This window comes from Ipomoea nil, unplaced genomic scaffold, assembly GCF_001879475.1.
Source record: "Ipomoea nil cultivar Tokyo-kokei standard unplaced genomic scaffold, Asagao_1.1 scaffold0176, whole genome shotgun sequence".
NCBI lineage: Eukaryota > Viridiplantae > Streptophyta > Magnoliopsida > Solanales > Convolvulaceae > Ipomoea > Ipomoea nil.
In genome coordinates this window covers 2,206,542-2,220,384 of record NW_017616604.1, presented here as the reverse complement: position 1 = coordinate 2,220,384, position 13,843 = coordinate 2,206,542, and the positions used below count along the sequence as shown (strand labels likewise).

At 34.0% G+C, this 13,843-nt stretch overlaps 1 protein-coding gene across 1 annotated transcript; it reads left to right on the top strand.

Annotated features, from left to right (window-relative positions):
* The first annotated feature begins 10,386 nt into the window (after positions 1–10,386).
* Positions 10,387–12,836, top strand: LOC109178135 (ATP-dependent DNA helicase pif1-like). The gene is made up of 2 exons (XM_019327688.1): positions 10,387–11,098; positions 11,176–12,836. The coding sequence occupies exons 1-2, from the start codon at positions 10,387–10,389 to the stop codon at positions 12,834–12,836; spliced, it is 2,373 nt and encodes a 790-aa protein (XP_019183233.1).
* Positions 12,837–13,843: the final 1,007 nt, after the last annotated feature.

Below are 13,843 nucleotides of genomic sequence, written 5' to 3'. Positions count from 1 at the left end.
GCCTAGCGATTTTTTCAACCAAGATTTAAAGTTAGTTTTTTAAATAATTAATTCATATAAAATTAACAATTTTGTTCACTAAACGTTAACATTTTTAGTATATTAGCACACTTTAATTAGTCTTTTTGGATGTAGAGAATAACCCAAACTGCTGTTATTACTCGAGTGTGTGCACTAAATAAATCACACACCGTTATATTGACAAGAATCAACTTGTCTTTAAATGTAAGAGAATCGCATTCCATCATTCAACCATTCCTTTCACGGAACATACTTTAACTAGTTATTGATTCACCTTTTCACAACCCCTCGCACAAACATATTTGTATGTGTGTGCGGGTTATTAGAGTGTGCTTATATATTTTGTTTATTAAAATTAAATTAATTTCTTTAAAAAAGTAAAATGAGAAAAATCAATCCTGTAATAAACATTGGATTTAAAATTGGCACCCAAAATTTAACACATATTTTTATCAACAAATTTACCATAGCGTAAGGTGTAAGGTGTACTATTAAAAAAAAATAGAAACTAAAATAAAATAGATAAGAAACATCAAATAATAGTGTATACATGTTTATTCTAAGTTTATGTTTAAATGAACTATTCTTGCATAGTCAACGATGTGACTTTTCTAAATAAAAAGTTATGTGTTTAAGTTCCCGTTGAATCAATAATAATAGATACTTTCTCTGTCTCATTTTTTCTGTTCTATTTATTATTTATTGATCAAACCAATTATTTTTTCTTTTAATTATTTCTATAAGCATTTTCTTATAATTTTTAAATTTAATATTTTATGTTTAATATTATTTTTGATGTAGTTTCTAAATATATAAATTTTACATACTAATTCTAAACTAAATAATATAAATAATTAAATTGTAAATATCTTCAGTCAACTTTATTAACGTAACTCGACACATAAAATAAAACCGAAAGAGTATTACAAGATAACACAGTCAATAGTAAAAAAAACAACTATTCTTGCATATTCTCGTACGTTACCAGGTATTTAAGTAGTGAGTACTACCACAATGTACAACTGATAAGGTCTATGGAGCCACGTTTCGAGTGGCTATTGGCTGGATATAAGGTAAGTGGGACCCATTACAAGATTGTTTATTCAACGTTGGAAAAGTCAGACTTTGTTGCACACATGTCCGTCGCAGGTTATTAGAGTAAGGGCCGGGACCACCTTGTGGGGAGTGGGTCCCACCGTACTGAGATATCTGATAAGTGTACTTTGCCATTTTTTCCCACACCCCTTGCCACGGTCAACTTGCCATTTCCTTTGCTCCAAATTATAGTCTACAATTAACCACTTCTCCAAATGATTGTTGCGGAAATTAAAGTATCTCTATATATATTAAAGCAAAATAATAGGAGCAAAAAACTCCCGCCTAATAGCAACAGCGTCGTTTTGACATAGCCGAAATATTTATGGTATTTGCGTTGGAACACGAAAGGTTTGTGCAGTGTAATAGGTAAACTTTATAGAAAACCTACATTTTTAAAAATATCTACGGTAGATCACTCTCTAATCCAATGGGATTAGAGAATGTATTTAATTCCATCACTTCCCCATATGGAACATTGAGCCCACTAACCCATACATATTCTCTAGGTATTAATTTCTAAGGAAATAGTACGAAAGGTCATCAGACCTTATATATACAGCACATATACAACACAAAATATTCTACTGTCATTCTCATTCTTCTTCAGACCTTTCGTTATTTCACACAAAAGCTGCACCGGTCACTCTCATTCTTCTTCAGACCTACAAGAAGATGTTTATCCTTGCTAGCCAAATATCCCCAATGAACACCAGGCAGGCTCTTAGGCTACGGGTGGTGAGAGCATATCAGATTCCTGAGAGAAATGATCACACGAAGATTAGATCAAAAGAAATAGTTTTTCATGATGAAGAGGTAAATGCTATTTACAAATATATATTCAAATACATCAACAGGTTTAAGTCACAAGTTTCAGTTTTTACAGTTCCTATTTATGATATATATTTAGACAGTTCCTATTGATTTTATAGGGTTCCTTCCTTCATGCTCATGTACCCAAAGAATATGTGAAAAAGTACCTAAGCTATTTTTCTAAGGGTTCAGTTTACGCTATAAAGAATTTTTGTGTTATCACCAATTTTTATTCATACAAGACCAGTCCACAGAAGTACATGATAAAATTCAATTATCAGACTATGGTCAAGGATTTAAAGATTGCAAAATTTCCGATGAAAATGTATCGTCTGAAGTCATTTAGAGAGATCAAATCTAATGAAGGCCTTGATGAGAAACAACTATTTGGTAATCAATTGCTCTCTTATTTTCTAATTTTCTAATTAATTGATATTGTTACTATTAATTTGTACTCTAATAATGCACTATTCTGTAGATGTGATTGGTCGAGTGATTGAGATTCACTGCCCACAGGATAAACTGATTAATGGGAAGAACTCCAGGCTGATTGACTTCACCATTGAAGACATTGAGTATTTTTTTTTATTCGTTTCCTTCTATTTCTACTCTATTTTTAGATTTTCTGTTCTTCTAATCTCTTATCTAACATTTTGCAGTGGTATACAATTGATGTGTACTTTGTGGGACGAACACGTAAGCAAGATTGAGGCATTCTACAATTCTACCACACAAGAGGCATTATTGGTGTTGATCTAATTTTGTAGGGCTAGGGTGTGTTTAAAAAGTAAGTAAATTAAAAGTTTTAGTTTCTGGCTAAGTTATATATATATTTGTCCACATTTACCAATAATGGATTGTCTAATGTTTACTACCATAATTTCTAAAGGTGGGGATGTTAAGCTTTGTAGCTCCTATGATGTAACACAACTGCTGTTCAACCAGGAATCTCCACCATTCGAGGAGTTCAGAAAAAGGTTAGTCAATTAAATTTATTGCACTACCTATTAGATTGGTACCTAAGTCTTAGTGTTTTTTTTTTTTTTTTTCATAGTATCAACCATGAACAGACTCCAATGCGAAGTATTATTTCGCAATCAAGTTTTAAGGAATGTAGCTCCTATTCAGTTTCTCTATCTGGTGATATTGAGGTCCGTACTATCAGTGAAATATACAGAGACAATGAGGTAATATTTATTTAAAACATTTTAGTTATTACCTTAGTAGATATACTGTGATCTCTACAACTATAATCTGTGGAGATATCAATGCCAACTGCTTCATTTGTAATCTGCATTTAATAATATGCATGAGATTTGGAAAAAAAAAATATTTTAAAAATTAAAAGTTAATAGACTAATACTCTGAAATGTTATTTGGTTTCTTACCTGATTGAGTAAATAGATAGTCTTTACTCATGTAGACTAATATTGTGCAGACCATGCTCTGTAGGCATCATTAACCTGCACAATGACAGTTAAAAAAAGAACTTAGCATCCCATTAATACTCATTAAAAGTTAATACAGTAACAAATTAGATAATTAGTTTTTGGGTGCTTAGCTCATTCAGTAAACAAAATGCTGGACTAATAGCTTTGACCCTATGAGGATCATCACTGATGAAAAGATCGTAGAAAAGCATGCACTAGAGCTAATTGGAGTTAGGGACATGGATCTAAGTTCAAAGTTGGAATTGGAGCTTACAGATGAGGATCTATGGGATCTAGAGGTATAATTGGGTTTACAATTTATACTAATTACTTTATAAATGCAAATTTTAAGTACTTACAGTTTCAACTCTCGATTTTTAAGGAAAATGACCAAGCAAATGAAGCTGAAAGTCCTCTACAAGTTGTTGCACAGAGGCTGAATGCAGAGAACACCTTAGAGAATGGAACAGTCAAGAGATCCCTCATTGATGAATTTTCAAGCACACAAAGTTCTAAAAAAAGCAAGGAAGTTGTGGTCAAAATTGAGAAATAAGCAGATTTGTTATGAGTAAAATGAGTGGGATGTGCTCTATTGAACTTTTTTTTTTTTTTTTTTTTGACTTTATGAATGCTTTTATGAGGACACAGTTGTGGTGGATTCAAACATTGGACACTGTTAAAGATGGTTTTATGAATGCTCCTGATTTAAGATGGTTTTAAATTATGTTATTTCTAAGGCAATTGTTTTATCCCTTCTGGAAAATGTTTTTGTTTTATTTTTTGTAGGTACTAAAGAGGACTGTTATTCCACATAAACCAGGAGCAGATTTTCTTCAATCACATGATGAAAAAAGACAATGCAGAAGTGATTCAACATGAAACAAAAGAAGTTGAACATAACGTGATGGAAAAAGACAATGCAGATTTGATGACACATAAAGCAAAAGAAGATGATCATCACATGAAGGGAAAAGACAATGCCGATTTGATTTCACATAAAAGCAAAAGAAGATGAACATCACATGATGGAAAAAGACAATGCAGATAGTATAGCACTTCCATCACTTCCATCAATATTAATGGCTTAACGTCTTTGTTACTACTAAAACTGTTTTAAGTTTGATCAATTAAGACACAATTCATGTTAGAATGGAATCAAAAACACCATTTTGATTAAAAATGTAATATAACTTAATCATATAGTTATTACAATAATCCTAACATAACGAAAAACAAATCACATGAACATCTGCGTAATATTTTCAGTAAACCTGAAATTAGGAACATGAGAACTCTAATACTCTATTAAGTAAATAGACAAATTGATTTAAGCATATATGTATTTCAATAATCCTAACATAACGAAAAAAAAAACAGATCACATGGTTATCTGGCTAATATTTTCAGTAAACATGAAATTAGGAACATGAGAACACTAATACTCTATTAAGTAAATAGACAAATTGATTTAAGTTGAGTTCAGCAAGCATAGTATAATGGATATCAAAATATACATCACAATTCTTACTATTGAATTATAGTGAATGCTAATTATTGAATTAACACTTATCTTTTTGTATGCAAGTTCAACTCGAATTGACATCGTGCATTATAAGAAGTCATTAGGGCCACAGATATGTTGAAAACAATTTGCAATATAAACTCTCTTCAAAATCCTTGGAACCACCAGAGATTCTGTGGCATCTTGCCTGCATTTTAGTCAACAATTATTAAATTTCCAGCATGTGACATACAAATGTATATATAGAGATAAGCAGGTAATTAGAATGTACATTGTCAGGGACTAATGGCTGATTAGGCACTTACCATGTATTGACACCAACTTTGTATATCTGAAGCCTCCTCAAATGCCTTAAGATGAAAGTACAGGTTGTCATACAGATTCCACACGTGATGTCTAGATCAAGGTAGTATAAAAAAAATATAAGTTACAAACAATGCAATAATGACAAACTCGGTAACTAACAATCTATATCAAATTAGATTATACACCATTGGGTAGACTTAACACTTATCTTTGAGCCTTGCTAAGCAACTGTAAGTACCAAACTGGATACCATTGGTACTTAGTCAAAACGTGTCACAACATTTTCACAACCACAGGTCTTTTCATATTCAAGATACCTGAAAAATAGTTTAATCAATACCTTATTATATTTCAGACTAATTTGATTAATCAATGTAATTATGAGAAGGAAAGTGTAATAATATCACTGCATTAAGTAGCACAAATAAAACTTTTAGTATTCCAACTTGATTTATATTCACCATTTTCCAATGTTGTCTACCAATCTTGAATGGGAATGCTCTACTACTATATAATCAACACACAGGTATTCATATTCTCTCTTAACCACTACCTAAACAAAACTGGAATTTAGCCAATTCAGTGCCAGACGAACACATGAAGAAAATTACAACTTCAACCACAATTGGAGCAAAGCGGAAGCAGAACAACAACAATAATCAAGGTAATACTAGAAGCTGTTAAAGTAGTAGAGCATTTTTGTGTTCGAGTATAGCCCTAAATACTAGCTCAAACCATATAAACTATGTGCATGTGTTCTTGACCCCCAAAATTAATGGCATCAATTAAATTACAGTGAATAGATGTGTTGATAAACAAATTTCAGTATACACGAAGATGATTTCTAAAAATTAGTTCTATAAACTGCCGTTTTAGATAGATATATAGTCACCATACTTAGATCTGAAAAATTAGAAGAGATAGGGTTAGAAATTGTTACCCAACTTGGTATAAAATCTAGAAATCGTGTAGGAGAACACCCATTTCTGCCTTGGTCCATCGTTGAGCATCACACATTACTAACCACCAACCTTCGATCTCCCTCTATCCATGAAAGCCGGCAAAGTATAGTGTTCATATGGCGGTCGATAGACCGTGATATCTCTGAATCGGGGTTTTGACTATGGGGTTAACACTCAGATTGGGAGTATTGAACATACTTCACAGTAAGGTAATCATCATCGCAAATCCATAGTATAGTTCAGTTAACAGTTCCTCATCGAACCCTAAATGGGAGTTAAGAACTCCATTTGTGGTGAGAGGACCGAGACTGGGATGGGTGAGATGAGCTTAGATGAGGATGAAGGCTAGGTGTGTAGGAAAGGGAAGGACAGTTGTTAACATCACCGTCTCAGGCCATCTGTGATGTTTATGTCAGATATATTAATTATTATTATTATTATTATTATTATTGTTATTATTATTATTGTTATTATTATTATTACTATTAGCAAGGTACTCAACAAGGTACTCAATTGTTTAATTGTTTATGTTTAATTGTTTATTATTATAAGTTTAATTGTTTATGTATTACAAATTCCTGTACTCAATTGTTTACTATAATGGTTGGTAATTAATAGTTATTTTAATTACTATTATAGTGTTAGGGAAGAGCGTTATATTATCAGTTTACTATTGTTATTATTTTATTATAATAATACAAATCATTATTATTACTATCATTATACTGATAAATGTTATGTCAATATTTAGGCAATTACGAATGTAAATTAGATTAAGCTATGATTATATAATAAATTAGTTTTAGTACTTTAACATTATAATAAACATTATACGATATAATAACGTGGTTGTTGACATACTATGATTGAATAATTAAACTTGATCTATGTATGATTAACAAAAATGGTACACCAAATAATAAATGTGTACTGATAACATTGTTTTTTTTAACAGACAACACTGTCAATGGGGAAGCGTACATGCCGTCGTTTGAATCTAACAAGAATACGAAAATTGGTACACCGCTAATTGGCGTTTTTCAAAGTTCGTTAAGTACGCAAGTATTCTTACCAATGGTAAGTGTTTTCATTAGCAACAATTAACTCCATTAATGGAGTTTTGTTAATATTAATTGTCATTGCAATTGACAGGTGACACTGCGGTTCGAACGACAATACGGACTACCCCAATGCCGGATTTTAGTTGCAGAATGCCGTTAAGCAACATATCAAATAGTAATTAGCTAAACCAATATTACAAATAATTTTGTAAATAAATTATCTAACAATCAAATTGGACAATTAGTATTCTATCGTGTGTGTTTTACCACTGCTCTATAATTATAGCAAATTTGACTCGATCTACCGTGGACCTTGATAAATCGCCGCGGACCAAGCGCCATAATCATTCGTTTGACTTAAATACATCACCAGGCTCGCACGGTAATAAAGTTGAAATTTAGTATATAACCTATACTCATTTGCGGTAAATGCTACGTCATTATAATCTGTCCTACCTTAATTCACAGCGCCTTCTCCCGGACGAACACCAATACAGACTACGTCATCGCCAGTTTTTAGTAGCAGAATGCCATTAAGCAACATATCAAATAGTAATGATCTCAACAAGTATATTTGTTATAAGATTAGTATAAATTTATTTTGTAGTCAAATGTAATACTTAATCGTCTAACAAGTCGTTCTACAATTTTTTTTAATTAAAGCAATTTGCGGTACAGTTAATGGCGACCGCGACAAACCAACTACATCCAATTGTACACATCGTTACTTCGACCTAAATCGAAGTCCAGATTCGCAATTAGGTATCAATATATTATGAGGAACAATTGGTTATTGCATAGTCAATATTAAATTAGAATGTAATATATTTTATAATCGTTTCTGTAGGATTTGAAAGTAATTGTTGTGTTACAAATGACAACAACATGCAAATAATCGTGGTAGAGCCGGAGACTGAACCCATCAAGCATTGTCGAAATTTGACATCAGATTTTCACGAAGTTGTTGAACAATTGCATGACAATGTGCCCTCAAAAAATGGTGAGTACGTATTAAACGATGCCCAACGAAGACATACTATCTTTGGACTAAAATGAACTATATTATTGTTTTTCCCCGTGAACTAATATCAAAGTATTTTTTTTTTTGTAGACTATTATTTTGATAGTGGTGATCCAGAGTATTTGTGCGAGCATTGTAATGCATTTTTTTGGTACAATGAACGGTCTAGCAATTCAAGGTCATGTGACAGGCCTAAATACTCCGGATGTTGTGTGAATGGTAAGATAAAGTTGCCATTGATGACAAGGCCTCCTCAAAAGTTGTTTGATCTATTCTTTACATCAAGTGAGAAAAACAAATGTTTTTTGAAGAATATAAGGTCCTATAACAACATGTTTTGCTTCACGTCAATGGGTGGAAAAATTGATAGAACTATTAACAACGGAACATCACCTCCTATATTCCGTATAAATGGTCAGAATTTCCATCGGATTAGAAGTTTATTGCCTGCTCTTGGCACTCAACCAAAATTTGCACAGTTATACATTCACGATACAGAGAATGAGATACAAAATCGATCCAACTCTTTCAGGTATAATAGTCCCTGTTAATCAACTCTTTTGGCCTGTCATTTTTTAATAATAATAATCTTATATTATAATCTTATATTATATTTTTTTATTTGTTTAGGACGGAAAACAATGGTTCTGCATTTCATCTTGATGTAGTTCATGACATTAAGCAAGACCTAGATGAGCACAATGTTTTGGTTAAGTCATTCAGAATGGCCAAGTCATTTATGGAATCTAATCCTACAAGTGAAATTAGAATGAGATTAATAGGGAAGAGGTCTAAAGATGCTAGAACGTATGCGCTACCAACTACTTCCGAGGTTGCTGCTCTCATTGTTGGAGATCTAGACCCTAGCATGGGCGAACGTGATATTGTCGTCGAGTCTAGATCGGGGATGCTGAAACGAATAAGTGAATTAAACCCAGCGTATCTACCATTGCAATACCCGCTTTTATTTCCATATGGAGAGGATGGTTTTAGGGAAGACATACATTTTGCAACACATGGTACTAAACAAAATTTTGCAAGAAAGAGTGTTTCACAAAGAGAATACTTCGCGTTCCGTGTTCACGAAAGATCAAATGAGATTTCAACTATAATGTACGCTAAAAGGTTATTCCAACAATTCTTGGTTGATGCGTATACTATGGTTGAATCTTCGAGGTTGATATATATTCGGTCAAATCAAAAAGCTTTGAGATGTGAGGCGTACAAAGGTCTTTCTGATGCGTTAACACGAGGTGAAGTTCAACCTAGCTCGCAAGGTAAAAGAATAATATTACCTTCAAGTTTCATGGGAGGAGCAAGATACATGATATAGAACTACCAAGACGTCATGGCAATTTGCAGATCTATAGGTTATCCAAACCTGTTTATTACCTTTACATGTAATCCTAAATGGCCGGAGATTCAACGCTTTTTGGAGAAAAGAAATTTGAAAGCTGAAGATCGTCCGGACATTGTTTGCAGAGTTTTTAAGATGAAGCTAGATTGCTTAATAAAAGAAATAAAATATGGCAAACTGTTTGGTCCGGTAAGGGCAGGTGCGCCCCGCATTTTCTTATAAATGCCTTTTTATATACATTAATTATCAATACGAATTTTATAACTCACACAATATAATTCTTTATGCAACAGTGATATACACAATTGAGTTTCAGAAACGCGGTCTTCCACACACTCACATACTACTGTTCCTACAAGGGACGAGCTGCTTTGTCAATCTTGCTTTTATGGACACGATCATTTCTGCCGAGATCCCAGACAAGTTGATTGACGTTGAGTATTACAAAGCTGTCGAAGAATTCATGGTTCACGGTCCGTGTGGTGTTGCCAGGAGCAATTCACCGTGCATGGTAAATGGAAAGTGTTCGAAACATTTTCCAAAAAGATATATTGATGCATCTCATTTTGACCAGGATGGTTACCCGTTGTATCGAAGAAGGGATGATAAGAGGACAATAAAAAAAAATGGAATAGATTTGGACAATAGGTATGTTGTACCACATAATTGGTACTTGCTCTTGAAATACAAAGCCCACATTAATGTAGAGTGGTGTAACCAATCTAGGTCAATCAAGTACCTATTCAAGTATGTCAACAAGGGTAACGACCATGTAAGGCTGAGTTTTATAAGACTACAATGGATGAAGGTGGTAATGAGATGGTGGATGAAATAAACATGTACTATGACTGTAGGTACATCTCTGCGTGCGAGGCAGCATGGAGGTTGTTTAGTTTTGAAGTTCAGTACAGGACTCCACCGGTTGAGCGACTAAGCTTTCACTTGCCTGACTGCCAATCAGTCGTGTTCCAAGATGATGATACCATTGATCATGTCTTAAACAGAGAGACCGTTGGGCAAAGTACGTTTAATGCATGGTTTGTAGCGAACCAGAAGTTTAAAGAAGCGAGCTTATTAACTTACATTGAGATGCCTACCAAATTTGTGTGGAAAAAGGACATCCGTGAATGGCATCCAAGAAAGAAGGGTTTCTCAATTGGTCGGATATTCTATGTACCACCCGCTTCAGGAGAAATGTATTATTTAAGGTCTCTATTGAACATAGTCCGCGGTCCAAAAAGCTTCCAAGATATTAGGACAGTTAATGGTGTTGAGTACTTAACGTTTAGAGATGCATGTTATGCTCATGGATTGCTAGACGATGATAAAGAATACATTGATGCTATAAATGAAGCAAGCTACTGGTCAACTGCATATTCATTAAGGAAGCTATTTGTTGTCTTACTAACATCCTCATCCATTATTAGGCTCGAAAATGTCTGGAATCAAGTGTGGAAACATTTGTCTGAAGATGCTCAACACTATCAAAGAAGAATATTAAATCAACCAGGTAATGTACATTTTGTTTGATACAATAAAATATCTTAAGTTATATCGATAACTATCTGACTGTTGCCATCGTAATAGATTTGGTCTTAACAGAGGAAGAGAAAAAGAACTTTGCATTGTTCGAATTGGAAAACCTATTGGGTCAACAAAATAAGTCTTTAAAAGACTATCCTCCGATGCCAATACCCAGTACTGATCATTCAAGGTTGTTTCAGAATAGGCTGGTTTTTGAAGAGTTAAGTTACAATTGCGAGCAGTTGAAAGAAGATGCTGAAGTGCTTTCTGCCAAACTAACCGAAGAACAAAGTGTCATCTATCATACGGTTATAAAAGACATTGCAGACGGTAAAGGTGGCTTATTTTTTGTTTATGGCTACGGTGGAACAGGAAAGACTTTCTTGTGGAGAGCATTGTCAGCTGCAATCCGATGCAAAGGTCAGATCGTTTTAAATGTGGCATCAAGTGGCATAGCTTCTCTGTTGTTACCAGGTGGCCGAACTGCTCACTCAAGATTTGCAATACCTATTGCAATAAATGAAGACTCAACCTGTAACATTAAGCAAGGTAGCGACCTGGCCGAATTGTTGATAAAGACGAGTTTGATAATATGGGATGAAGCTCCCATGATGCACAAACATTGTTTTGAAGCATTAGATCGAACTATGAGGGATTTATTGCGTTTTGTAGACCCGTGTAGTGAAATGAAGACGTTTGGTGGTAAAACTGTGGTTTTGGGTGGAGATTTCCGCCAAATTCTCCCTGTAGTTCCAAAAGGTACACGGCAAGATATTGTTTCTTCAGCCATAAATTCATCATACCTATGGGATAGTTGCAAAGTTTTAAGGTTGACACAAAACTTAAGACTAAGTTCGGTACCCAACGGTGGAAATCGGCAGGCATTAAAGGAATTTGCCGATTGGATTGCTAATGTCGGTGATGGAAAGCTGGGTGGGCGGAATGATGGTTACGCAGAGGTTGAAATTCCAAAACCCATGTTATTGTCATCCGAAGCGGACGATATTAAAACAATTGTGCACAGTACATTTCCTATGTTTGCAAATGGAAACACTAACCCCAAGCATCTGCTAGGTCGTGCTATATTAGCACCAACGCTCGATGTGGTCAATGCAGTAAATGACTATATGACTGAGTTGCATAATGCCGAAAGCAGGTCGTACTTTAGTTCAGACGCAGTAGGCAAAGCCGACGGCGACAACGGTATATTTGGAGATGTACACACACCGGAATTTCTAAACAGCATTAGGGTTTTAGGTCTACCGAATCATACATTGACTTTGAAAATAGGTTCACCGGTAATGTTAATGAGAAATATTGACCATTCTCTTGGTTTGTGCAATGGGACTCGGTTGATAATCACAAAACTAGCAGACCATGTTATTGAAGGCGAGATTCTGTCTGGACCTAACAAAGGTACAAAAGTGTTGATCCCTCGAATGTCAATGTCACCCTCTGATCCAAGATTGCCGTTCAAATTTCAACGAAGGCAATTTCCACTTATGCTTTCATATGCAATGACCATTAACAAAAGTCAAGGACAAACGTTGTCTCATGTTGGTTTAATACTAAAGAAACCGGTTTTTGTACACGGTCAGTTGTACGTAGCTGCATCTCGGGTTAACAATCCTAACAGTCTCAAAATATTGATAGTCAAAGACCCAAGTTCAACTACTACATCAACCACTAATGTTGTATATCATGAAGTTTTCAATAATTTGTAATTTTGTAAAGTTCTCTTTTCTTAGTTCCATGACCTTGCAACTATTTGATCTCTTTTCGTACTATTCTCTTTTCTAGGACTTAATCTCCATCTATCCCAATCATATTTCATTTATATGTTATAAATTTTAACCGCATTAGTTCACACAATTTGTAACATAATATACACACAATTAATACTTTTTAATTTACATACCGTGCAGCGCACGGGTCAAATACTAGTATTGTTAATAATATTAAAAATATGTTAATGGCTAAGGTTGTGTTGTGGTATGGATGAGAGTTTAGAGTGTTAGAAGTGATATTATATTGTTAAATTGTATGGATGGGTAGTGTTAGAAGTAAATTGTAAAAGTATATATAACTGATTTGTAAAATTGATAAAGATTAAAACAATTCTATATTATTAGCAATGTGGCAGTAAGCACTAGGTGCTAATCAGGTGCCTGAGTGACGCCTAACGTCTAGGCAACCGAGTATATTGTCTCCACTTTTTTTATTCAGGACTAGGATTGTTAGATTGTTATAATCTCCCTAACTAGTCAATTGCATATGTTAAATAGTTAGTTGAGTACATGACTAGAGAAATATAGAAAAGAGTAGCTGAAAAGGCAAAAAAAATCACTCAGCCGAGTTGGGCACCGACTCAATCGAGTTAGGCGCCCAACTCGACGCCTAGTCGGCCGGTTAATTAATTAGTCAGTCGACTAATTAAAAGCTGCCTAGAGTTGAAATCGCTTAGCATCTAATCAACGTCATCTGTCTAGGTCAATTTTTACAACATTGATTATTCGACGTGAATATAAGGGGGCATACGTACTCAAAGGTAACATTAATGGACATAGTATAGTGTGGATTTGATGCATGTACACTTCTTCGTCCAATTAATGAAAATGTGGGAAATAACTTTGACTTGATAGACAAGGTAAAAAATAAATAACTTTGTATTTTAATTATACATCATATTTTGACAAAAGCTTTTTTAATAAATATTGCATTTTTATTTTAT